This window comes from Ovis canadensis, chromosome 4, assembly GCF_042477335.2.
Source record: "Ovis canadensis isolate MfBH-ARS-UI-01 breed Bighorn chromosome 4, ARS-UI_OviCan_v2, whole genome shotgun sequence".
Lineage (NCBI taxonomy): Eukaryota > Metazoa > Chordata > Mammalia > Artiodactyla > Bovidae > Ovis > Ovis canadensis.
In genome coordinates, this window is record NC_091248.1 from 65,833,302 (window position 1) to 65,857,716 (window position 24,415).

At 34.1% G+C, this 24,415-nt stretch overlaps 1 protein-coding gene across 1 annotated transcript in view; it reads left to right on the forward strand.

Annotated features, from left to right (window-relative positions):
* Nucleotides 1–24,415, forward strand: part of ASZ1 (ankyrin repeat, SAM and basic leucine zipper domain containing 1) — a 68,378-nt gene that overhangs the window by 41,059 nt on the left and 2,904 nt on the right. The window contains exons 5-12 of the mRNA XM_069587946.1: nucleotides 9,726–9,837; nucleotides 10,376–10,510; nucleotides 11,835–11,959; nucleotides 13,814–13,889; nucleotides 14,900–14,956; nucleotides 16,121–16,230; nucleotides 22,273–22,378; nucleotides 23,188–23,301. Of these exons, the coding sequence (XP_069444047.1) occupies nucleotides 9,726–9,837; nucleotides 10,376–10,510; nucleotides 11,835–11,959; nucleotides 13,814–13,889; nucleotides 14,900–14,956; nucleotides 16,121–16,230; nucleotides 22,273–22,378; nucleotides 23,188–23,301 (835 nt within the window). The remainder of the gene's footprint in view (nucleotides 1–9,725; nucleotides 9,838–10,375; nucleotides 10,511–11,834; nucleotides 11,960–13,813; nucleotides 13,890–14,899; nucleotides 14,957–16,120; nucleotides 16,231–22,272; nucleotides 22,379–23,187; nucleotides 23,302–24,415) is intronic.

The window sequence follows — 24,415 nt, forward strand, 5'->3', positions numbered from 1 at the left end:
TCTTTCCAACCCACAGATCGAGCCGGGGTCTTCTGCATTGCAGGCAGATTCTTTACCAGCTGAGCGACCAGGGAAGCCCATGGCTAAAACCAAAAGCCAATGAAATCACAGCTAAAATACAATAATACATAAAAGTTGAAAATAAAATGATAAAAAAATATTCATTTAGAAAGTACCTATACCTGGTGGATAACAAGACCAAAAAAACCCAGAAACTCTCTGGGATAATAAATTATTTATAGGAACAAAGAGGAAGTATTCATTTTGATAAAAGCAAAAAATTTAACAAGAACAGTTTTAATATAAATGGCTTTAAAATATATGAAATGAAAATTATGAAACTGGAAAGGAAATAGAAAGTCTATAATTATCTTTGAGTCTTTAGTATAAATGTATTAAGACAGAAAGTAAAGATATAGGAGATTAAGATAACATTTAACAAGCATGTCTAATTCATATTTATCTAGAATTCTGACTCCAACATAATTTATATAGATTATTTTCAAATACACCTCGATTATTTTTATAGTAGTATCCTACATATAGGAAGCCTTAATAAATTCCCTTTTAAAAAGTTATGTAGAACACTTTCACTAATCAAAATGTAACAAACTTAGAATTTAATAACCAAAAGCCTCCTTAATGCATAAAAGCAGGTATTTAAATTACATATTTTAATAACTTCTAGATTAAGAAGGATTTTAAAGGAAAATGATAATTGAACACAATTATATCACATTGATATCAAAACCTGTGTGATTCACACAAAGCAATACTCAAAGGGAACTTAAGTCAAAACACTACATAAACAGCATGATATTATTTATATTAAAAAATGTTTTTCCTGCACACATTTATATATGTAAAATTTGTTCTTTTTGTTTGCTGAGATCTGGAAAGATACCCAACTCTTATTATTAATTATCTGTAGTATTCTGAGGGAAAAATACATATGTGTAAGTTAAGTAATTTTTTAAAATCAATATGTCATTTTAAAAAGAGTAGTATGTAATTTGCCTTGTATTTTAAAATCACAATAATTAAAATGTGTGCTATTAGTGGAAAACTCTGAATTGCTGATCTCTAAAAGTAAAACAAAAGAAAATCTGGGATGAAATCCATGAACGCATTAAATTATTAAATGATTAATGTGGCATCCAGACTAGTGGGGAGAAAGTGGATCATCATTTTGGTGCTAGGGATTTAGACAGCTATTTGAAGGGGTAAAAAATGCTGGTTTCCCCATAGCCAATATAATCATACTCATGGTGAAAAACTGAAAGCCTTCCCACTAAAATTTGGGACAAGACAAAGATGCCTGTTCTCACCTCTTCTATTCAACATAGTACTGGAAGTTCTAGCCACAGAAATCAGACAAGAAAATAAAAGGTATCCAGATTGGAAGGGAAGAGATAAAATTGTATTATATGCAGATGATATGATAATTATATAGAGAAAATTATAACGACTCCACACAAAAACTACCAGAACTGATAAATGAATTCAGCAAGGTAACAGGATACAAGATTAACATACAGAAATTGGTTGCATTCCTCTATACCAGTGATGAAATATCAGAAAGAGAATGTAAAAAATATATGTATATATATATGTTTTAAAATCATATCTCCCAAAATAAAATACTTAGGAATAAAGCTGACCAAGGAGATGAAAGACTTGTATACTGAGAACTATAAAACATTAATAAAAGAAACTATAGATGATTCAAAGAAATGGAAAGATATCCCATGTTCTTGAATTGGAAGAATTAATATTGTTAAAATGGCCATTCTGCCCAAAGTAGTCTACAAATTTAACATGATCCCTATCAAATTACCCATGATATTTTTCACATAATAGAACAAATCCTAAAATTCATATGGAATGATTATAAACTCAGAATTACTGAAGCAATGCTGAAGAAGAACAAAGCAGGAGAAGTAACCATCTCAGACTTCAGACAATACTCCAAAGCTATAGTAATCAAGACTTTATGGCACTGACACAAAAACAGACATATGATCAGTGGGACAGAATAGAGAGCCCAGAAATAAACTCACATACATTTGGTCAGTTAATTTTCAATAAAGGACGCAAGACTATACAGTGGGAAAAAAAGTCTTTTCAGCAAGTGGTGTTGGGAAAGTTGGACACCTGCATGTGAATCAATGAAGTCAGAACACACCCTCACACCATACACAAACTAAACTCAAAATGGCTTGAAGACTTAAGACACAACACCATAAAACTCCCATAAGAGATCATATGATAACAAAATTCTCTGGTAAGTATAACTCATACTGATGTTTTCTTAGGTCAGTCTCCCAAGACAATGGAAATAAAAACAAAAATAAACAAATGGGACCTAATCAATTGCACAAACTTAAAAATGAAAAGACAACCTACAGAATGGAAGAAAAAATGATCCAAGACTGACAAGGGCTTAATTTCCAAAAATATAGAAACAGCTCATATAACTCAAGAACAACAAAACAAAAGCAAAAAAACCAATGCAACTGGGAAATGAGCAGAAGACCTAAAGAGACATTTCTCCAAAGAAGTAATAGAGGTTACCAGTAGGTACGTGAAAAGATGCTCAACAGTGCTAATTATTAGAGAAATGCAAGTCAGGATTACACTGAGCTACCACCTCACGCTGGTCAGAAGGGCCATCATTAAAAAGTCAGCAAATAACAAATGCCAGAGAAGATGTGGGGAAAACTTACATTCCTTCCCACACTGCTGGTGGGAATGTAAGTTGGTACAGCCACTGTGGAAAACAGTATGGAGGTTCCTCAGAAAACTAAAAATAGAATTACCATATGAACCAACAAGTCCACTCCTTGGCATATATCCAAACAAAACTCTTGTCCAAAAAGATACGTCACCCCTGTGTTCATAGCAGCACTATTCACAGTAGCCAGACAGGGAAACAGCGTAAAGGTCCATCAACAGATGAACGGATAAAGATGTGTTGCATATATACAATGGAATTCTGCTCAGCTATAAGAATGAAATAATGCTATTTGTAGTAATATGAATGCAACTAGAGATTATCATATTAAGTGAAATACATCAGAAAAACAAATACCGTATGTTATCACTTCTATGTGGAATCTGAAGTATGACACAGTTGAACCTATCTATGAAACAAGAATCACAAATGTAGAGAATAGATTGGTGGTTGCTAAGGGGGTGGGGTAGGAGAAGAAGAATAAAAAATGCAAGAGGACTTCTTTGGAGGTCCAGTGTTAAGACCCTACACTTCCAGTGCAGGGGACACTGGTTCAATATCTGGTCGGGAAACTAAGATCCTGTGTGGTACGGCCAAAAAAAATGCAGGGCACCAATCTCATGCCAGAGTAATTTCATATGCCTCAAAATATTTAAAAATTAAACAATACAAAGTCACACAGATGCTTAATAAAATTACTAGATGAAAATGTGGATGAATATATGTTGGACTGGCAATGGTCTTTATAAACATGACATAGGATATCTGGAAACTTGGCTACCAGAACATCATTCTCATCCTCTTTGTTCTCAACTCCAAACTGTGCCTTTCCCAAGCCTTGGGCTGATAAGACCTTAAGGGAGCTGGGTGCTGATGAGGACTCAGGCTTGTGTTCCTATCCCTGCAAAACATACAAGCTCCATTCCCCAAGGGTAGGAAGTTATGTTGTAAGCTTAGATGGAGAGCAGCTGACCCCACAAAAGTTTGACATTAGGACATCTGGGACCTGGAGCAGAGCTGATCTTGCATGAATGTCTTAGGTTTCAAGACTCTTATTAAAGACTTAGAGCTAAACAAATGGGCTAAGTTATCTCTTAGCCACTTAGACAAGTGAGCTTAGTTATCCCAGAGGTTGGGAACATTCTGGAAGATAGGAAAGCAGAGAGAGATCTAGATACTTCTGGAGGAAGCTAACAACCTTAAACTATAGACCCACTGCATAAGAAACTTGATTTTCAATATCTATAAGGATTTCTGCCATTAAAAAATACTACAACTGCTAGACCTGAGCCCTAAAGAGCCAATACAAAACAAACAAACAAATTTCCCAGCAGCTAGTGAAAAGACTGACAATTAAAATATTTACCTAGTACAATAAAAATGCTGACAGGAAAAGGCAAAAAACCGGAATTAAAAATTATGAGCACACAAGGAGATCTAAATGCAGCATGAAGAAAGATCTCTTGAAACTTAAAAATTGTGGCATTTCAATTCAAAGTTCAGGAAAGAAAGAGGAACATGGAAGACTGGTAATAATAAAACACAGTCTGGTAAAAAGAAATTGTTCTTAAGCTGAAAAACTATCATAAATGCATATCAAAACAAAGGAACAAACAAAAAACCCTACATTTTTGAACAGTTCTCAAGCTTTAGTTTGGACTGATGGAAGGAAAAAAAAAAAAAAAAGACACTCCTAGGCATAAATTCTGATTAGAATGTGTAAACTCTAAAAACAAAGAGGAAATTTTTACAAGTTTCCAGGTAGAAAGAATTAAGTTTTTAACAATGAAAAGTAGAAAGATTACAGTGGCATCAGACTTCTTATGAGCACAGCTGAAACTAGAAAAGAATGAAATTGCATTTTCACTTAAATGAAGGTATACAGCCTAAAGATCTTATTCTCAATCAAGCTGTGCCTCTCGGGTTGGAAAAAAAGATTGTCAAAGATATGCAGCAACTCAGAAAATACATTACCTAAGCACCCTAGCTGAGGAAAATGCCTGAAAAAAGACTAGCCAAACCAAAAAGAACCAGAGACCTCATGAAGGCGGAGGATAAAGAGAAAGCATTGAAGGGGGATGAATTTTAATAAATATGTATTTAATAGATAGTATTAGACTGAGACTGTGAATTGTGACTGCTAAATAAGGATTCTGGAAATGGCAAGACAAAATGCAAGCCAAATTCTAATAATTACTAGATTATGCCAACAGATTGTAAGAGCTATAGTTTGCAGTGAGTTGGGGGATACCCAGGAGAAGAAAGGAAACAAAGAGTATTCAGGAGGCTTTATTCTGTTTGAATACAAGTAGGGAGAAATGTGTCCTGATGGATGAGGAAACCATAATCTTATTAGGAGAAACAAGTCTCATCTTGCTCACCTATAAGAGAATGTTTTACTAGGGTAATGTTTAATGGCATTTTAAAAAGAGGAAAAGCAGAATCAGATTTTCAAGGGGAGAAATGTAGTGAATGGTGGTTTTGTTGCACCAGCAAGATAGAAGAGTATTGTCGGATATATCAGTCATCATGCTAAATGAGGATGGACTGAATTTTTCAACTGAATATTGGCTTAAAAACAGAAGATGGCTAAATGCTATTACAAGAAAATTAGAAGAAAATGGGTATGAAATATCCCATTACATGTGGAGGTAAACCCTTGGAAATCAGGATTATCAATACCAGCTATTACTAATATTATATACAATAAACAGAATAAATTTTGTACTATAGTGAAAAAAAAGATCAATGAAAATATAACAAACACAGACCTGTACACACTATACTACATGACTGCTAAATCCATAAATTGAAACCTATTAAAATTGAAGAAGTAGATCAAAATACAATGATAGGAGGAAATTTCAGTATTTATCTCATTACACAAATCTAATATATGTAAATTGAGTAAGGATATAGATGAGCTGACTAACACAATCAGTAGACATGAGATGATGTAATAGATAAGAAAACTCTGCCTGTATTAAATGTACACATGACACACAGCAGAGAAGCAGACCATTATACTAGTTACTGCATGGTTTGCCGGGTGGTGGATATAGAGACAAGTCAGGATCATTATGGGTTTCCCTTGTGGCTCAGCTGGTAAAGAATCCACCTGCAGTGCGGGAGACCTGAGTTCAGTCCCTGGGTTGAGAAGATCCCCTGGAGAAGGGAAAGGCTACCCACTTCAGTATTCTAGCCTGGAGAAGTCAATGGACTGTATAGTCCATGGGGTCACAACGAGTCGGACACAACTGAGTGACTTTCACTTTCACACTTTCAGGATCATTATCCTCAAAGAACTGATATTCTGGTTGAGAAAACAGATGAATTGAACAAACACTTTGACATGAAAGGTGACCTGATTAAAATAAGCACAGAGTGCTATGAGAACATAGAGGAGAGTGGGGTTACTATCTAAGATGAGGCAGATCATCAAAAAATTGGGCATGCTGGCTTCTAAGATTAACCCCAGAAGTAGATTATGAATACATTTGTTGAAAAGCAAAAGGACATTTCGACCAGAAGTGCTCTGGAAATAGGCAGAGGAGAGAGCCGAATTCATGCCTGCAGAAGAACTGAAGTATTTTACTGGAATGGAATAGGATGGCAGGTACTGAAAGGTAGAGAGGTAGACAGAGGACTTGCGAAGATCCACATAGGTGTAACCCTGAAAGCTTCAAACTGAATTTATTTGATGAGGTTTACAAATGTAGAGGAAAGATTGGAGACAAGGAGGCCAGTTGTGATTCTGTTGCATGCAGTAATCCGTGTAAGAAGTGATGAGGACTTGAAGACAAGGAAGGAGGCGAGTGTAAAGTACAGGTACAAATGATGGGAAGGAGGTAAAACTGGCAGGAAAGCTGGGTTAGCTATGAGGACATGAGGAGTCATAGATAAATTCATTCAGGCTTCTGGGTTGGGTCATGCTGGACCTGTGATGCTGTTCATGGAGATAGGTAATAACAGAGGGTACTATGTGTTGGAGGGAAGATGGTGACTTCAGATTTAGGTATATGTTGGTTTTGAATTTTGTTGGGATACCCAGGTGGAAATGACAGATGTGATCTGGAGCACAAGAGCAAAGCCTGGGCTAGAGATACAGATTCAGCAGTCACCAGTGCATTAATAGTCATGAGAGTAGGTGAAACCATACAGGTATGTTGTTTAGGTAGTGAAAAGGGAAGAATATTGAGGGCAGCAGCCTCTTGAAATACATACCTTTAAATGCTAGAAAAATAAAAGGAGTCCAAGTAACTGCTGACCTTTGCCAAAGCAGTTATGTATTGGAAGGAGCGGGCAGAACAAAACAGAAGGGGAAGTAAAGAATTCTTTATATTAAATCTCAGGAAATAAATAAGATGGAAATTAATATTGAAAGTAAAGTTATCAGTAGCACAAATAGTTACCATGTCATTTGATCAAACCAGTTAAAAGTTTTATAACTTCCCTGAAGAGTTTATAATAAGACCATTTATAAGTTCATAAGAGTTTGTAAGATTGAAGACTTAACTTAGATTTTATTAATCTATGACAGGCAGGAAACAATAGATGTTAGAAGTTTCTGTAGATATAAAACCACTGTAAGAATTGTTCTGTCCCCTCTCAAAATGGTCATACAACATTATTGATAGTATCAGTAACTCTAATAACTTTCAGAAGCTAAGTAACACACTGAAATATTGAATATTGAAGCTAATGCTGCAGTACTTCGGCCACATGATGGGAAGAGCTGACTCACTGCGAAAGACCCGCATGCTGGGGAAAATTGAGGGCAAGAGGAGAAGGGGGCAACAGAGGATGAGATGGTTGTATGGCATCACTGACTGAATGGACATGAGTTTGAACGAACTCAGAGGGATAGTGATGGACAGAGAAGCCTGACGTGCTGCAGTTTGTGGGGTCATAAAGGGTTGAACACAACTTAGCAACTGAACAACAAATACACCTTCTAGATAATCTAGACTCCATTATAGGAGTTTGCTATCCCATTCAGTAAATTCAACTAAGAAGTCAATGAAGCTTTATTGTAACACATATTCAGTTATGATCTGAAGCATCTTAGTCTGCAAACTATACTAGTCTAGTAGTTTTACTAGCTAGGATGACATAAGCATTTATAAAAGCCATTTTATGTCTCTGTGAATTTACAGACTGAAAATTATATCCCTGCTGTTTTCTAAGATTCTGTTATAAGAAAAATGATTTTTAAAAGAACTTCAATTTTCAATACAATTTCAGTACAGATTCAGAAATTTTCGGTAATAAGTTTCAAGCAGACAGGACACTCAGACTTTCCTGTTACCTTCCCTGGAAAAGATGAAGGAGTGTACAGTATGAAGGTCAAGGGAAGGTTGGAAGGAAGAGCACTTGCACAGCCTCTGAAAGGGGAAGAACTTGGCGTCTTCAAAAAGAATACGTGGCCAAAACAGAAGCCTGGAGAGCAGTTATGAGGCTACTGCAAAAATATAAATCAGAGAAATACAGTGATAGCATGGACTGCTTACAGTGGCTAACAAGTTGATGAGACATGGTTAGATTCAAAATATGATAGGAAAATAGGGAACAGGACCTTCTGATGACATGTATATGGAGTGCTGGAGAAAAGTTATGAATGATGTTTAGTTTTAGCCTGAGTTATTTGGTTAGTGGAAGCTCTGGGAAATAGGGAACCTTGGAAGGAGCAGATTTGAGCTGTTGTCAGGAAGGTGGGAAGAGAAGCATCAAGCGGTCTGATTTAGACTTACGAAAGAATTAGAATAGCCAGTTTACTCAAACAAGCTCATTCTACTGTATATATTCTCCCTATTTGCTTAGCTATCCAGAAATTCACACTTCACTTTGTCAAGATTGTGTACTAAAGCCACTATGTAGGAGAAATTCAAGGTAGAGGAGGCAGTGTTTGACAAACTACCTTAGCATGTAATTCTAATAAAAAGTTGAAATTTTAACATACCAGGAAATAGAAGGAACGGATAAATGCTTGAAACTTTCTGTGTAAAGGCATTGGTGTGAAATGACCAGATTCAGGATATACCTTATGTCAACAAATCTTACAGAGAAATATTGTTTATCTGTAGTGTATGTAATATGAGTAATCGAGACAGTCTTCCTTAATGAGATCAAAACTGAGAATTGTAAAATTATTTAATTTATTGTTCTTTTGTGAAGGTCTTTGTATATAGATCAGATATTTGTGGTGACTCAGGAAGATTGAGCCCAGAATCCTAGATCTCCTTTAAAACAGACTGTGATACTAAGTTCAAGCCAAGTAGAACTAATAGAACCTTTCTGGTATCCTTTGTAATTAGGTTCAGAAGCTGAATGACTTCTAGAAGTCGAGGGGTTGAATCTCTAATTTGGGGAAGTGATCCACTAGAGGGAGACCACTTGTGTTCTCCCAGAACATAGTCTCAGAGTCTGGCAAAGCTGTTGGGCTGATGTCTGTCTTTATTAAAGTAAGCCTCGGGGTAAAATTCTCTCAGTCCTAAAGTCGAATTATAATAGAACACATTAAGAAGTAAGAGATCTTAAACTTACATTTTTACTAAATAAAATACAGTTTTTAAAGTGTAATAAGCATTTAAAATGAGCAATTTTGAGAACATGGGGTCGGTGGGGGTGCTTGTGTGTGTTGTTCATCACTATTTTCCCAGCATAAGCATAGTGAGGTACTCTGATATTTTGATATGTGAATAGGTAAAGTAATGAAGCCTCATATTAAAAAGTATGGGCTCATTTAGTGATTTTTAAAGACACGTTTCTTCACTAGAGGGTGCTGTGTAAGCATTCAATGCTTTTAAGAGTGTAATCTCCTTCATATTTTATTTATTTGCTGGTAAATTGGATTTTTAGATATTTTCCCCCCTGCTTTGTGAAAAGCTTTCCCATTTCTTTGCTCTCAGAACAGCACTGATGGTTAAGTTCAGCCTTTGAAGAACTGTTAAGGGCAGCATTGACACAGTTGTCTTTTCTTCCTCCTCCTCAGGAGACTTATGACACCAATCATGTATGCTGCACGTGACGGCCACCCTCAGGTTGTTGCTCTCCTTGTTGCTCATGGAGCAGAAGTTAATACCCAGGATGAGAACGGCTATACTGTGAGAACTGACTCTACAGTGTTCCTTTTTATCTCTAGGACATTGATATCTTACTATCAGTAGTTGGCAGAAAGGTTTTCAGAAGTAAAAATTACAGAAGGGCTGGGATGTAATTGCTGTTCAGTAAAGAAAAGCAACAGTTTCAATGAGAAAAAAGAAATTATCTGCCTTTGTTGGTCAGCACCCTTAACAAAAGAAACTGTAACACATAGCAAAGCCTGGATTCTATTAGACTACAAATAGAATTCCTTTTTATAGAAAACAGTTCTCTGATTGGTAGATAAATCATTTTACTCTGTAATTTCACTTGACTAAGACATTATTTGGTTTTACAAAATCAGTGAACACTGGCAGTCTGCTTTGCGATTACAACATTGGAAATATGTTTACATTATATTGTGAAATGATAAGATTGCATCATTCCATTAATTAACCATGTTCACTTTTTTATTGTGCCATAAATACTGTTGAGAAATTTTCTTCTCTGTGTCATATGTACTCCCTCTCTTTAAACAATCTTTTTTTCCCCCACTTACAGGCTTTAACATGGGCAGCACGTCAGGGTCATAAAAATGTAGTTTTGAAGTTGCTTGAACTTGGAGCTAATAAAATGATACAAACCAAAGATGGAAAGACACCAAGTGAAATTGCAAAAAGAAATAAACATCTCGAGGTATCCTGTTATTTAGCTAATTTTTCTTAGTTTACATTATTGTTTGTAAAACTTTTGTATGATTTTGTTAGAACTCGCTACTATAATAATAAGTTATCTATTACTGAATGTTTCAGTATGTAATTTTCTCCCAGCCAGGTAATGAAAACTTTAGTTTACTAGAGTATTTATCTTTTTACTAAATAAGAGGCATTTATGATGTGGTAATTTAAAAGCTATATAAAGGGATAATAAAGTCTCATCTGGCCCTAGAAATAAAATTGTAACAGACTGTTTATTTAAGCACTTCCAACTGATTTTCAAAAATTAATTTTCAAAAATTAGTGTATTAACACAGCTAGTAAAATTTCAAAATTTGCACATGTAAACTATTGTTTTTAAACTTTAATTAACACATATTAGACAATTTAAAAATTAAATCCTTTGAACTACATTTACTCCTATACATTTGACAAGGTATAAAGTAATAACATGGGAGTATATGATTTACTGAAATTCAGATAATAAAGTCAATAGTAAACATTTGCCATACAGTGAATAATTTTATTGATATAAACTTTTGGTCTAAATATGAAAGCTTTCAGCCAAAGGTCTGTAATTTCTAAGCAAGGATAAAATACAGTACAACTCTAAATCTAAGTAATATAGTTCAAGATCTTCTAAAACTGAGTTTCTGATTTTGGAAGCTTATGACATTCCAAAGTTTCCACCATACAGTAGTCAGACCATGTCATTTTTATTGCATGTAAAATAACTTCCTCAATTTTAAAGCAGCCTATAAACATGCCTATCATTTTATAATTCATATCTACATTTCCAATATTATTCTGGTGTAAGTGCTAATCACTGAAGCCCTGTGAATCTTTAAAAAGAAATTTACAGTTTTTCTCCTAAGCTTTGAAAATTTGAAAACTTTTCATTAATATACTGCATTATTAAATTTAGGGTGGATGATACTGAATTTGACATACTAAGAAATGTATGAATATCAAAGATTATTTTGAGTCATAAATTGTTTCCTGAAGTGAGATTTGATTTTGTATCTTGACTGATTATATGACTTAACCTTAACTTACTGAAAAGTTAGAACTAAGAAGTTTTCAAAAACTAAGGAATTTCACATCTCTTTAAGATGTACAGTTGAGGTTTATGTACCTTAGTCATGCTTCTTATTTTCTCTCTGTTTAATAATGTATTTAAAATACTACCTGAGTACTTAGTCTTTCTGACTTAACTTACCAAAATGGAATTTTTAGTTTTGTTGTATATTTTGTTGAAAATATTATTAATTACTATCTTGCTTTAATTCTTATAACTTTTTCAGATCTTCAATTTTCTTTCCTTGACTTTAAATCCTTTGGAAGGAAAGCTTCACCAGCTAACTAAAGAAGAGTCTATTAGTAAACTATTGAGAACAGATTCTGATAAAGAAAAAGATCACATATTTAGGTAACATAGCATGTTTTTGTTCAGTACCTATAAATGAGTAAAAATTGTGTGTTTTTATTACTTATAGTCAAGTGATGACATTTGAAATGTACAATATTTTAAGCTTTTACGAGTATTTTAAAATACTACTTAAAAATGTATGAATTTTGAGTGTTTGGTTCTCCAGAATTTTAGAAAAGTTTTATATATATATATAAACAGTAAAGAGAATTATTTTTTACTTTAAATAAAATATCAACAATACAGTTTATTTCTAAAAGGTTCTAAGGTTATGGTTTTGTTAGTGTTCAAACTAGATTGCACTTTGCTTTCTAATTCTTTACAGCAGATTTCTGATTTTATAAGCTAAAAATAAAAATGTTTCCGCCCCCACCCCACCCCCGAACACAATTGTTCAATACATAGCCACAACATTATTCTCTATTTACCTACATTTTAAAATTGTTGTAAATTTTTACTTCCTACAATTAAAGAGATTTTCATGCCCAGAGCTCTTATAAGGAATATAGTTTCCCTGTGAACATTCTGGGGGTTGGGGATGCTGACCGTCCCCCTTGGAAAGTCTGTATCCAAGGTTCCTCCATATCTGCAGTTCCACATCCATGAATTCACATCCATGACTGTATACTACTGTAGTATTTACTATTGAAAAAGATCCATGTATAAGTGGACCCGCACAGTCCAAACCGTGTTGTTCCAGGGTTCACTGTATAAATATTGGCAAATATTTTCCTTCTTAGGAAAGATGAGTTTCATTTTACTATCACCATTTTCTCTGTTTACTTAAATCTTCATTCAAGAAACATTTCTTATTCCTTTGTATAACATAGATCAAATTTGCAGATATAGGCATATTTCAGAGATATTGGTGTACATTCCAGACTACCACAATAAAGCAAATGTCATAATAAAGTGAGTTACACAAATTTACAAGTCGTATTTACACTATACTGTAGCCCAGGTGGCACTAGTGGTAAAGAATCCACCTGCCAATGCAGGAGACCTAAGAGATATGGGTTCAGTCCCTGGGTTGGGAAGATCCCCTGGAGGAGGGGGGCCACGGCACTGCAACCCACTCTAGTATTCTTGCCTGGAGAATCCCATGGATGGGAAGCCTGGCAGGCTACAGTCCATAGGGTTGCAAAGAGGTGGACACGACTGAAGCGACTTAGCACACATGCACATAGTCTTTTAAAGTGTGCAGTAGCGTTCTGTCTACAAAATCAATGTGAAAAAAGTGAAAGTGTTAGCCACTCAATGGTGTCTGACACTTTGTGACCCTGTGGACTGTAGCCTGCTAGGCTCCTCGGTCCATGGAATTCTCCAGACAGAAATACTGGAGTGGGTAGCCATTCCCTGACCCAGGGGTTGAACCCGGGTTTCCTGCATTGCTGGCAGATTCTTTACCATCTGAGCTACCAGGGCCCCACAAAAACAATGTACATGTATTAATTTAAAATGCTTTATTTCTAAAAAATGGTAACCATCATCTGAGCCTTCAGCAAGTTGTAATAGCAATATCGAATCACTGTAACAAACATAATAATAATGAGAAAGTTTGAAATATTTCATGTATTACAAAAGTGTGACACAGATACACAAAATGAGCAGATGCCATTGAAGAAATGGTACCAATAGACTTGATTGACAGAGGGTTGCCACAAACCTTCAATTTATAAAAAATCAAATGTTTGCAAGTAAAGCAATAAAGTAAAGCACAATTAAAACTAGGTATACCTGTATATTCTACATAGACTCAATCATTCTTATTCTCTTTTGTACATTAAAATATATATTTATTATTTGTACACTTATAGTCTGTTCTGAAATTGACATTGCTATAAATATGTATAGTTCATATACAGCATTTGGAGATCTGGAAATATTTTTACATGGTCTTGGACTTGAACATATGACAGATTTATTGAAGGTAAGATTTTGTATGAACTACAATGAACTGTGTATGCATGTTTATTGATTGATTAACATAACATTAAATTAATGTAACGTTAATTCATAAGCATGCTTATGAAAGAGTGACATGCACTTTTCTGCATAACTTATAGTACATCCCATTTTAAACTTGGAAGCATTTTGAAAATGTATTATAAAAATTTACAGAAATTAGAATCAGGCTCTTACCCATTGCTCATAGCTTTGCAGAACTCCATGTAAACCTATGCCTTAGGGTGTTTTTCCGGTTGCCAATCTTCCTGTATAGAATATTAGGAGCAGCAAGATTTTAAACCGAACAAACCTGGTATGGGAGTCTTGCTCTAATGATTATTAACTGAAATGTATTACTTAAATCTCTTTTTTTCCCAAAAGAATGGTAATACCTAGTGTAGGAGTGTCATAGATATTAAATTAGATCCTATGACAAGCACTGTTGTAGGTATTTTAAGCATGCGTTATGGAGTTTGCGTCGATGGCAGTTCTCAGCCATTTAGCTGATGCTGCAGCAGTAAAGCACTGTTCTAGATAGGCTCTCCCTAGGAATGCGCATTCGATTAGGTGGTTTGTTGTTTAGAATTGGGTTTCATTGTACAATCTTGAAACTTCCTATTTGAGAATTATTTAATAAAACTAAGTGTTATTGATTGTTAAATCTTATACAGTTATAAATTTTGACTACTCATAAAACATAATTTCTATCAAATTTTATAGAGCTATTTATGTAAGAAAGTAAAAGTTGTAACCGTTTTTTTACTCTGGAAAACTAGCTATATGTATGTTTTTTAGGTCATTATACATATTATTACACTTACTACTATCTACCCAGTAATACAGCTGTACACCTGCATATGCTGTCTCCTCTAGAAAGCTGAAAGTTGTTTGGGAGGGTAGCATATAACTGACTAGCCTATGTGTATACTTGCCTACTTCCCCTTCCACTATTTCATTTATATTGAAGGTGGCATTTTTTTTCCTTTTCTACAGGAAAGGGAAATAACTTTAAGACATCTTTTGACCATGAGGAAAGATGAGCTTGCAAAGGTTAGTATCAATTTCAAAACCCCAGACATTCTTTCATAGTTTTAATATTTTGAATCCTTTCATTTTATATTTTAAAAATTTTACAGCTATAGACTGTGAGTTATCTTTTGCTAGGTTCCTCATTAGATATGCTTATGGATAACCATATCTAAAATTTTCTATTATAGTATTAATTTGCCTCAATATTTGAAGACTTAAAGGTGGTATTTTTTTCCTTCATACTAGTTAAGACATCTCAACTAAAACTGGTGCTATGTTTCTAAATATGAAATAGATTTGTAACACTATATAAAACAGATTACTCAGAAATAAGAGGTGATTTTTTTATACATGGGGGCTTAAAAATGTATTGTTCAAATATTGCCTTTTGCTAGGTTCTCAAATGATCAGTTATTTTGCCATCAAGTATTATTAGTAACAATTTGAAAATAGCTGTGGGAAACATCAAAGATACTTTAATACATAAAATAATAAAAAGGAATGATCTCCCTGTATGAACACATTGGAAACTTGAAATCTTCAGCATCACTGAAAATCAAACTATATAGATAAATCCAGGATAGAAAATTTAGTTAATACTAAAGGTAGAATACAGGCAAAAGGAAGACTTAATTCTCATTTAATCACTGATAATATTTTGTAGGAAAAATTATTTTACTGTGATTTTCTGGAAAGTTTATACTGTATATTAAAACCTAGTCATTTGTTTTAGCATCTATCACATTGTTATATAACATAAAAAATTGACTGTAGTCACTATGTAGCTAAATATTTTAATGATGTAACTTTGTCAGCCCAATTACAAGCAAATTTGTATATTTTTCAGTATCATTTTTTTCAATATGCATTTTTTTCAAGATGAGAATTAATCAGGTAGATCTTGTTCAGCAATTTCAAATTTTATACAAGTTTGACTACCTTGGGGATTCCCTTGTGGCTCAGCTGGTTAAAAAATCTGCCTACAATGCTGGAGACCTGGGTTTGATCCCTGGGTTGGGAAGATCCCCTGGAGAAGGGAAAGGCTACCCACTCCAGTATACTGGCCTGGAGAATTCCATGGACTGTATAGTCCATGGGGTCACAAAAGAGTCGGACTCAGCTGAGCAACTTTCACTTCACTTCTTCATGACTACCTTACTGCACCTTGAAATCATTTCTGCTTAGAATGGAATTACCAGTAGAGATCAGCAGAAAATTATGGCTGCCCTTAAAGAACTGGAAGTAGAAGAGATAAAATTTGGAGAATTACCTGAAGTGGCAAAGTTGGAAATCAGGTAAAGTTAACTTACTGGTTTACATTAATACTGTTTAGAACCACCTTTCCTTTTCAGTTGAATTTTGATAATGTCTGAGTTATTTTACTTGATACCATAGTTTTTCCAGAGATATGGGTAGTTCATTTTGCTATACACCGTGTTCTGAGATAGAAAGTACTTTACAAGGCAGGTTTTACCAATACCAAGAAGCAAAACAGTGCATTTTCTTAATTCACATAGAAACATTTTTGTTTTATTTTTTCATTGCATTTTTTTAAACAAGCTATTTAAAAGATCTTGCATTTTTCATAGTGTATCTCTTACTCTCTTTAATCATTTAAGTATCAAGTTGAAAATTTAAAGGTAATATTTTTGCTTATGGCAATAAAAATGTGTTTCTCATGTAGCTCAGCTCTATTTTCAGCCTTAATGATTTATGAAATTATGTTATCAATATATAAAGTTCCTTTTTAATATTATAAACTTGTCAAGCACTGATTATTAGTAATATTAGTAATTAAAGTTATTTTGAAAATAATAGTGTTTGATTTTTTAAACATATTGCACAATATTAAATCATTTTTTTAACTTTTTATTTGAATTAATTATAGATTCACAAGAAATTGCAGAGAAGTATAGGAATGTTCTATGCACCCTTCTTCACCCATTCTTACCTGGTCTAATATCTTGCCTAACTATAGTACACTAACAAAACCAGAAAACTGACATTGATATAATTTACATAGTTTATTTGTATTTCACTAGTTGTACTTGTGCTTATTTGTGTGTGTATGTAGCTCTATGCAATTTTATCATGTGTGTAGCTTCACATAACCACCGCCGCAATCAATATACTTAACATACCATCACCACAAGGCCACCTTGTACTACCCCTTCATAACTCCCACCACCTCTCCCCCATCCCTAAAACTAGCAACAATAATTTGTTATCCATCTTTATAAAGATGTTATATCATGAACATTACATAAATTAAATGCAGTCATATGGTATTTTTCCATTTTTATTTTAATTGGAGGCTAATTACTTTACAATATCATGGTGGTTTCTGCCATACATTCACATGGATCAGCCGCGGGTGTGCACGTGTTCCCCATCCTGACCCTCCCTCCCACCTCCCTCCCCATCCCATCCCTCAGGGTCATCCCAGTGCACCAGCCCCGAGCACCCTGCTCATGCATCGCACCTGGAGTATTTTTCCATCTTTGTTTGTCTTTTTTCTATCAGCCTAATTTCCCTGAGGTTCATCCAAGTTATATGCTATAAAATACAACACATCAAAGTGCAGGAGTAGCATCACTAGTGTAGCCTGCCTAAAACTAACATTGCAGCTATGAGAGACATTAATTAAACACAGGAACAGTAAGTTTCCATGCCATTGTAGAATTCAGAGAAGTCTCGCAGTGAATAATTTAGATGATGCAGGTTTCTTTAAGAATGTTATTGCAAAATTATTTCCCTTTCTCTAACTATACCTCCTTATAACAAGATGATCTATATTCAAAATAATGTTTCATCGCTGTTTCAAAATAACCACAACTCTTGAATATGTAAGTACATTGTAAAGGATTTCAGTTGTGATGATGACTTAAATCAGAAAACCTTGAATCTTTTTGTTCACTGTCTTTACTTTTTTAATGTATTGCTTCTATGAAGGAATATTCTAAGTTCAACATGACTGAATTGCAAATTAAAATTCTAATATAATTTATTTATAGGATGTCAGAGTTGCCTCTATGAATTTTCACTGTGAGGCTTAATAGATTTAAAGAATGTATAGAGTCCTGAATGGTTCACATATTACAACTGCTAAATTTTTTAAAAAATAAAACTAGCAGACATATATTTCAGGAATTTGACCTTGTTATTAAATCACAGACTTTGTTTACACGCTGTTATGGAAAAGGTTTTACTTTCCATTTGTTCAAAGTCATTCTTTAAAGAAGAAATTAGTCATCAAGTCATAAGAAAACTAACAGCAGGAAAAGTTGAACTGATTGATTATAATCTTCTGGTAATGTGACTTTAACAATTTAGCTACTGATTTGTTTTAAAATACTTTTCTTCTATGTGTTTAATTTTATAAAATAGTCTGTTACAAGAGTACACATGCACGGTACTTTTACTTTCTTCTATAGTTAGCCTTAGTATGTTTTCAGAATTAGAGAATGCAATTTAAAAATACTGATCACCATTTCATTACTACTTTGAGATTTTTTTTTTGAACAGAAATAACTAAGTTTCACCCATGTCTTGACATTTTCAGCAGTTTCTGCCCAAACCTTTTCTCCAAGCCTGATATCTACTTGAGCGTATCAAAGGCATCTCAAAATTATGCCACTTAGAAAATGATTTCTCCTTAAAAAAAAAAAGTGCATAGATGCAAATTTTCACATAAAAATACATTGTTCACATCTATGATTTATAACTGTTCTAAACTTGGAAACTCCAAATATTTAACGTTAAGTGGATGGTTGGATTACATTACATCAATATAATGATTTTATTCTGTCACTTAAATTATTTTGAGACTTAATGTCACGGAAAAATACTTATAGAAAAGGCAAATATAAAATGGAGTGTGAGTTATAATGCCAGTTGTATGTATGCATATGAGAAATACTTAGTTCCTTTATAATATTCTGGAAGAAAATAATACCAGTCATTATATTTGTGTGATTAAAGTATTGGTTATTTTAATTTTTCCAGATAGTCTACAGTGAGCACATGGTTCTTCCATTTGGAGTACCTATGTTTTGGGAGAAAATGGATACAAGTTTTATGTATGGCTGATTCCCTTCACTGTTCATCTGAAACTATCACAACATTGTTTGTTAATCAACTATACCCAAATACAAAATAAAATGTATAAAGTATAAATTTTGTCCTCATCCTTAGCTTCAAAATTTTTAAATGTGGCCTATTGTTTCAGCCAACTTACACTTTTTGTGCTGCAGTAACAAATAACTTCTAAATCTAAGTTGACTTATAGTGACAAAATTTATTTCTTGATCAGAAATATGTGATCCATCTATATCATGGATCAGCTGCAGTGAATCTCTTCCTTATTATTCTGCCAATAGGCTGGAGAAACAGCCCCACCTCAGATATGCTGCTCTTGTGGCAAAGGGAAAAGAGAGCTGGCAGAACCAGTCAGTGGCTCTTAGAGCATCTGTTCAAAAATGACACAGTCACTTCCAGTCATATTTTATTTGCCAAAGCAAGTCATTGGCCAAGCCTCATGTCTTTCGGACATGAAATGTAATCCTCTGGCAGAGAGAAGCCTGGTAGTATCTAGCTCGGTAAAAGAGACATGACAGTTTGATCAAATGATATAGTCTACCATACCTATGCCATATCTGCTTATCTGGAATTCTTTAAATAAGTTCAGAATTATCAGGCATTCCATGTAAAGGTATGTAGGTTGTATAGCTCTAGGGTGGGGGCTGGGCATCCATTCACACAGTGATGGTAAAAGGCATAAAAGTTGTGTTTTTTATAACTTGCCTATCGATATTCAGTAGCCCTGAAAATTATACATCACAAGAAAGGTATATATTTGCCTTTCATTCATTAAGACTATGTAATTTTGTTTATAATAGTATTTGCTTATTTCAACTGTGGCCCTATTGTATTAGAATGTGTGTAAGTTGTTGTTATAATAGATCCCACTAAGTAACACTCCAGAAAGGTCATCTTGCAGATTTGTCAGCTCTTGATATTAATCATCTTCCTAATTTTTGTCATTCCACTGAAACATAACTTATTTTTATTATAATTGTTTATTCATCAAATTTTTCATTTTTTCTTTTTCTTTGAGTTACCTATTACCCTTTCTATTAGCTTGTGTTAGTCTCTTTGCAGATTTCACAACAAGTTGGCTTCTGTCTTTGAAACTAATCTAGTCATCAGTGTCTCTTCATTGTCAGAATTAGTGGATTAATCCTGATTATTTAACATGCTTGACTTTTTCCCTCCATCTTGAATCTGTTCCTTTCTTTACCTTTCATAATAGAAATTACTCCTGATTTTCTTTTTCTCAGGCTACTTTTACTTTGATAGCTTTTTTCCTTAAACCCCTATCAATTCGCCCCTCTTTACAATATGTATCTTTTTTCTTGGTGGCCTTCTCCATGATCATTGTTTTGATTTCTATTGGTTAGCAAACTATAGACACTTCTGATACTTCTGTTGTTTGTGCCTGTATTCACTGTTGAAGGTAATACTGAAATTCTTTTAGTGGTTAGTGAAAATAAAGATGTAATTTTTCCCCATATAAGTTCACCAGATCCCTGAATTCTTTGTAGCCTCATGAGTCAGTCTGTAGACCCCAGGAAAAATACCTACAAGACTGACGTTTTCTACTACTAACTGATCACTGCACCTACATGACTCATATCATTGCCATTATCAACATTATTAAGTTTGTTTGAATGCCATCTGTGTACTAGATTAAATACTATGTGCTTTTCATATAATATCTCCTAAGTCCTCCTTCCCTGGTGGTCAGCTAGAAAAGAATCCACCTGCAATGCAATTCCTGGATTGGGAAGATCCCCTGGAGAAGGGATAGATGACCCATTCCAGTATTCTGGCCTGGAGAATTCCATGGACTTTATAGTCCACGGGGTTGCAAAGAGTCGGACACAACTGAGCGACTTTCACTTTTCGGTCCTCCTGACAGTCCTGTTATCTCAGTTCTAGAGATATGGCAATATTTGGCTGAAGATTAGGTTTGCCTGAGATCATAACGCTGTGGAAGTTGTATTCAAACTCGGGGTTTCCTGATGCTAGAGTCTATATTCTTAATTATTATGCTCTATTGTTCTCTCTTTACCCCACTTATTTCTTTACTACCCACCCCCAAATTCACTTCCCTGCTTGGCAGTGCCATTTTCCACTGAAACCAAGGAAGTTAGAATCACCCTAGACCTTTCCTTTCCTTTTACATGCAGTCCATCACCAAGTTTTTTTTTTTCAGTTTATTCTCCTGAACATTTCTTAAACTATCTCCTAATTATTCTCTATACTTCTACTTTTGTTTTCCTTTTAATCCACACCATACCCCAAATAAACTCTCATACGAAAGTCTGATTTTCTACTTCCCTGTTTAAAGTCCCTTAGTAACTGTACATTATCCAGAAAATAATATTCCATTCCTTAGCATGTCACAAAAGTTCCTTAAATAAATGATCCCATATAACCTCTTTTTTTATGACTTTCACATGATTGTGCTTTAGTTATACTTTGGAGACCTCCTAACCCCATACTTCCACACCTGCTATTCTCTCCATCCAGAATCTCTTCTCTTCCTATGTACTTGACAAGCTTAAAAAAAGCTCCAGACTCAGTTCAAGTATGAACTCTCTGAAATGTTATGAAATCCCTCTTCCCAGTTATGTTGTTGTTGCAACCCTGTGGACTGTAGCCCTCTGGTCTCCTGTGTACACAGGATTTCTCAGGCAAGAGTATTGGAGTGGGTTACCATTTCCTTCTCCAAGGGATCTGATCTTCCTGACCCAAGGATCAAACCCCACGTATCCTATGTCTCCTGCATCGGCAGCCAGATTCTTTACCATTGAGCCACCAGGGAAGATGCCTCATTCCAACTTATGCTAGGTTCATTATCTCTTGAATTTTAGATATCTCAACTGTAAATTACTGTTAATAACATATACCTTACTGGAGCTGTTGGAAGGAATTTAAAAAATAATAAATGTAAAATCAAATGCAGTGCCTTCACATAATAGACACTCAAATACTAGGACTTTTATGTTCCTTCTTCATATGTCCCTGTGAATAATTTGGTTATAATAGTAGGTCTGCCTCTTATCCCAAACTTTGAGATCTTCAAGACTAGACAGTTGGTTTCCTTTGTATGCTTAATGTCTTATTTCATCTGCTAATACAAATTTACTATTCTACAGATACTTTTTAAAGAATATAATAAGTGTTATGACTAGACAGTGAATACCTAGCTAAGTAAAATAGAGTAAATTGTTCATATCAGTGATTTCTGTTTGTTTATTTCCTCTCTTTAGTGGTGATGAGTTCCTCAACTTTCTTCTGAAATTAAACAAACAGTGTGGCCACTTAATAAAAGCTGTACAGAACATTATTACTGAGTTGCCTATAAATTCTCACAAGGTATTCTACAAAAATTATTTAAGTGAAGAAAAGTATAAATGCAAATAACATTACAGATAATTTAATGATAATTCAGTAAATAATAATGATCTAGTAAAACTATATCTTCTACAAAATCACACAAGATCTAAATAAGTCAATTTATTTAACATTACTTCTTTTTATATGAAATAATTGAAAAACTAATGTTCCAGCCCTCAAAGAAATGAGTCAGACCAAAAAGAAAACTGATTTGTGTACTAAACTCACCATTTATTTTTAAAGGGAATTTAATTGTTTAAAATATAAAGTGACAGGAGACCCAAGTGAAAGTTGAAATAAAACAGTGTGTTGAGATTATTAAAAATCACATCAATATAAGGATTTTTTAATGAAAGAAATTTTAAATAGAGAAAGTGTAAGTGACCCGTTAAAGCAAACTTGTTTTGTTTTTTTCATGTGATTTAGTTTTAGCTATTTGTATGTAGTGAAAAATATTTAATGCATTTGTTTTCCAATGATTTTTGTATAATGCTGATATGGAAATCATGTCATTCTTCAAACCTTCATGACTTTATTTATTCAACATAATTATTATTACTAATATTAGTTTCCATAGTTACATGTATTTAATAAATGCATTCAGGAAACTGATTCAATTATTTGTATAAAATTACTCAGTTCTTTCGGTGTCAGGATTTATCCTGATAAAAAAATGCTTTTCAGTTACATAATTTAATGTTTCATAGTATTGTGTAACTTTTGTGGATCTAAAGTTGTGAAAAGTTGTTTCTTATTGTTTAAAATGTAACTTTTGAAAATATTAACAGATAGTACTAGAATGGGCTTCTCCCCGGAATTTTACTTCAGTTTGTGAAGAACTGGTTAGTAATGTTGAAGATTTGAGTGAAGAGGTCTGCAAGCTAAAATACTTAATTCAGAAGGTATCTATTTAAAATTTAAAGTGGGAAAAATCATTTACAGCACAGTATGTTAGTCAATGAGCGCTTCCCTGATGGCTCAGATGGTAAAGAATGCTTACAGTGCGGGAGACCTAGGTTTGATCCCTGGGTTGGGAAGATCCCTTGGAGGAGAGATGGCAACCCACTCCAGTATTCTTTCCTGGAGAATCCCCATGGACAGAGGAGCCTGGCAGGCTGCTGACCATGGGGTTGCAAAGAGTCAGACTCCACTGAGCGACTAAGCACATGTTAGACAGTGAAGCAGTTCTAACAAGAGCAACTTAAGTTCTCACTAGACAGCTGGGAAAAGGACCATTTCCAAAGAAAGAAATTTACCTAGGAAAGACACTTTGTTGGTCATTAATGAAATGCATACTGAAAGAATAATGATACATCATTTTCATCCTATAAATTAGCAGGGAATGTATTATCCTACTCACTACTGGTTATAGTTCACCAAACTAATATTTTCGTGTAAGACTGATGTTAAAACAGCTTTCAAGAACAGTTTAGCAGGATGTGGCAAGGACTATAAAAATGATTTTATCTTTCAATAATACTAGTCGAATGATTCCAAAATTGTTCGTACTGGAAGTATAGTATACTAGGAAAATGATTTAATAAATTATGGTATGGCCATTTGTCATAATGGTATGCAGCCAGTTGAAAAATATAATGAAAAGCAAATATCAACTTGTTAAAGACAAAATGTTGTATTTCTAATTTTTCTTTATGTATAAATATTAAAAAATACCAAAAATTAAAGGTTTATTAGCCCTGTTAATGAGGTAGGGTTGTAGATGAAATATTCCTTCTATTTTCTAGACTTTTTATAATATTGGGTTGGCCAAAAAACTCGTTCAAGGTTTTTCCATATGATGTAACTGAAAAACCCACATGGATTTTTTTGCCAACCCAGTATCTTTTAAATTTAACTTTTTAAAAGAGTATGGGCTTTTTTTGGTTCTTGTTTCTGTACTCATATAGAAGTATGTATCTTCTATACATACATGGTTTAAGGACAGGTGATTTTTCTCCCGTTTAAGAAAATTGAGTATATCAAAATCTAAGCTGGTAAAATAGAGAACTCTGTTGA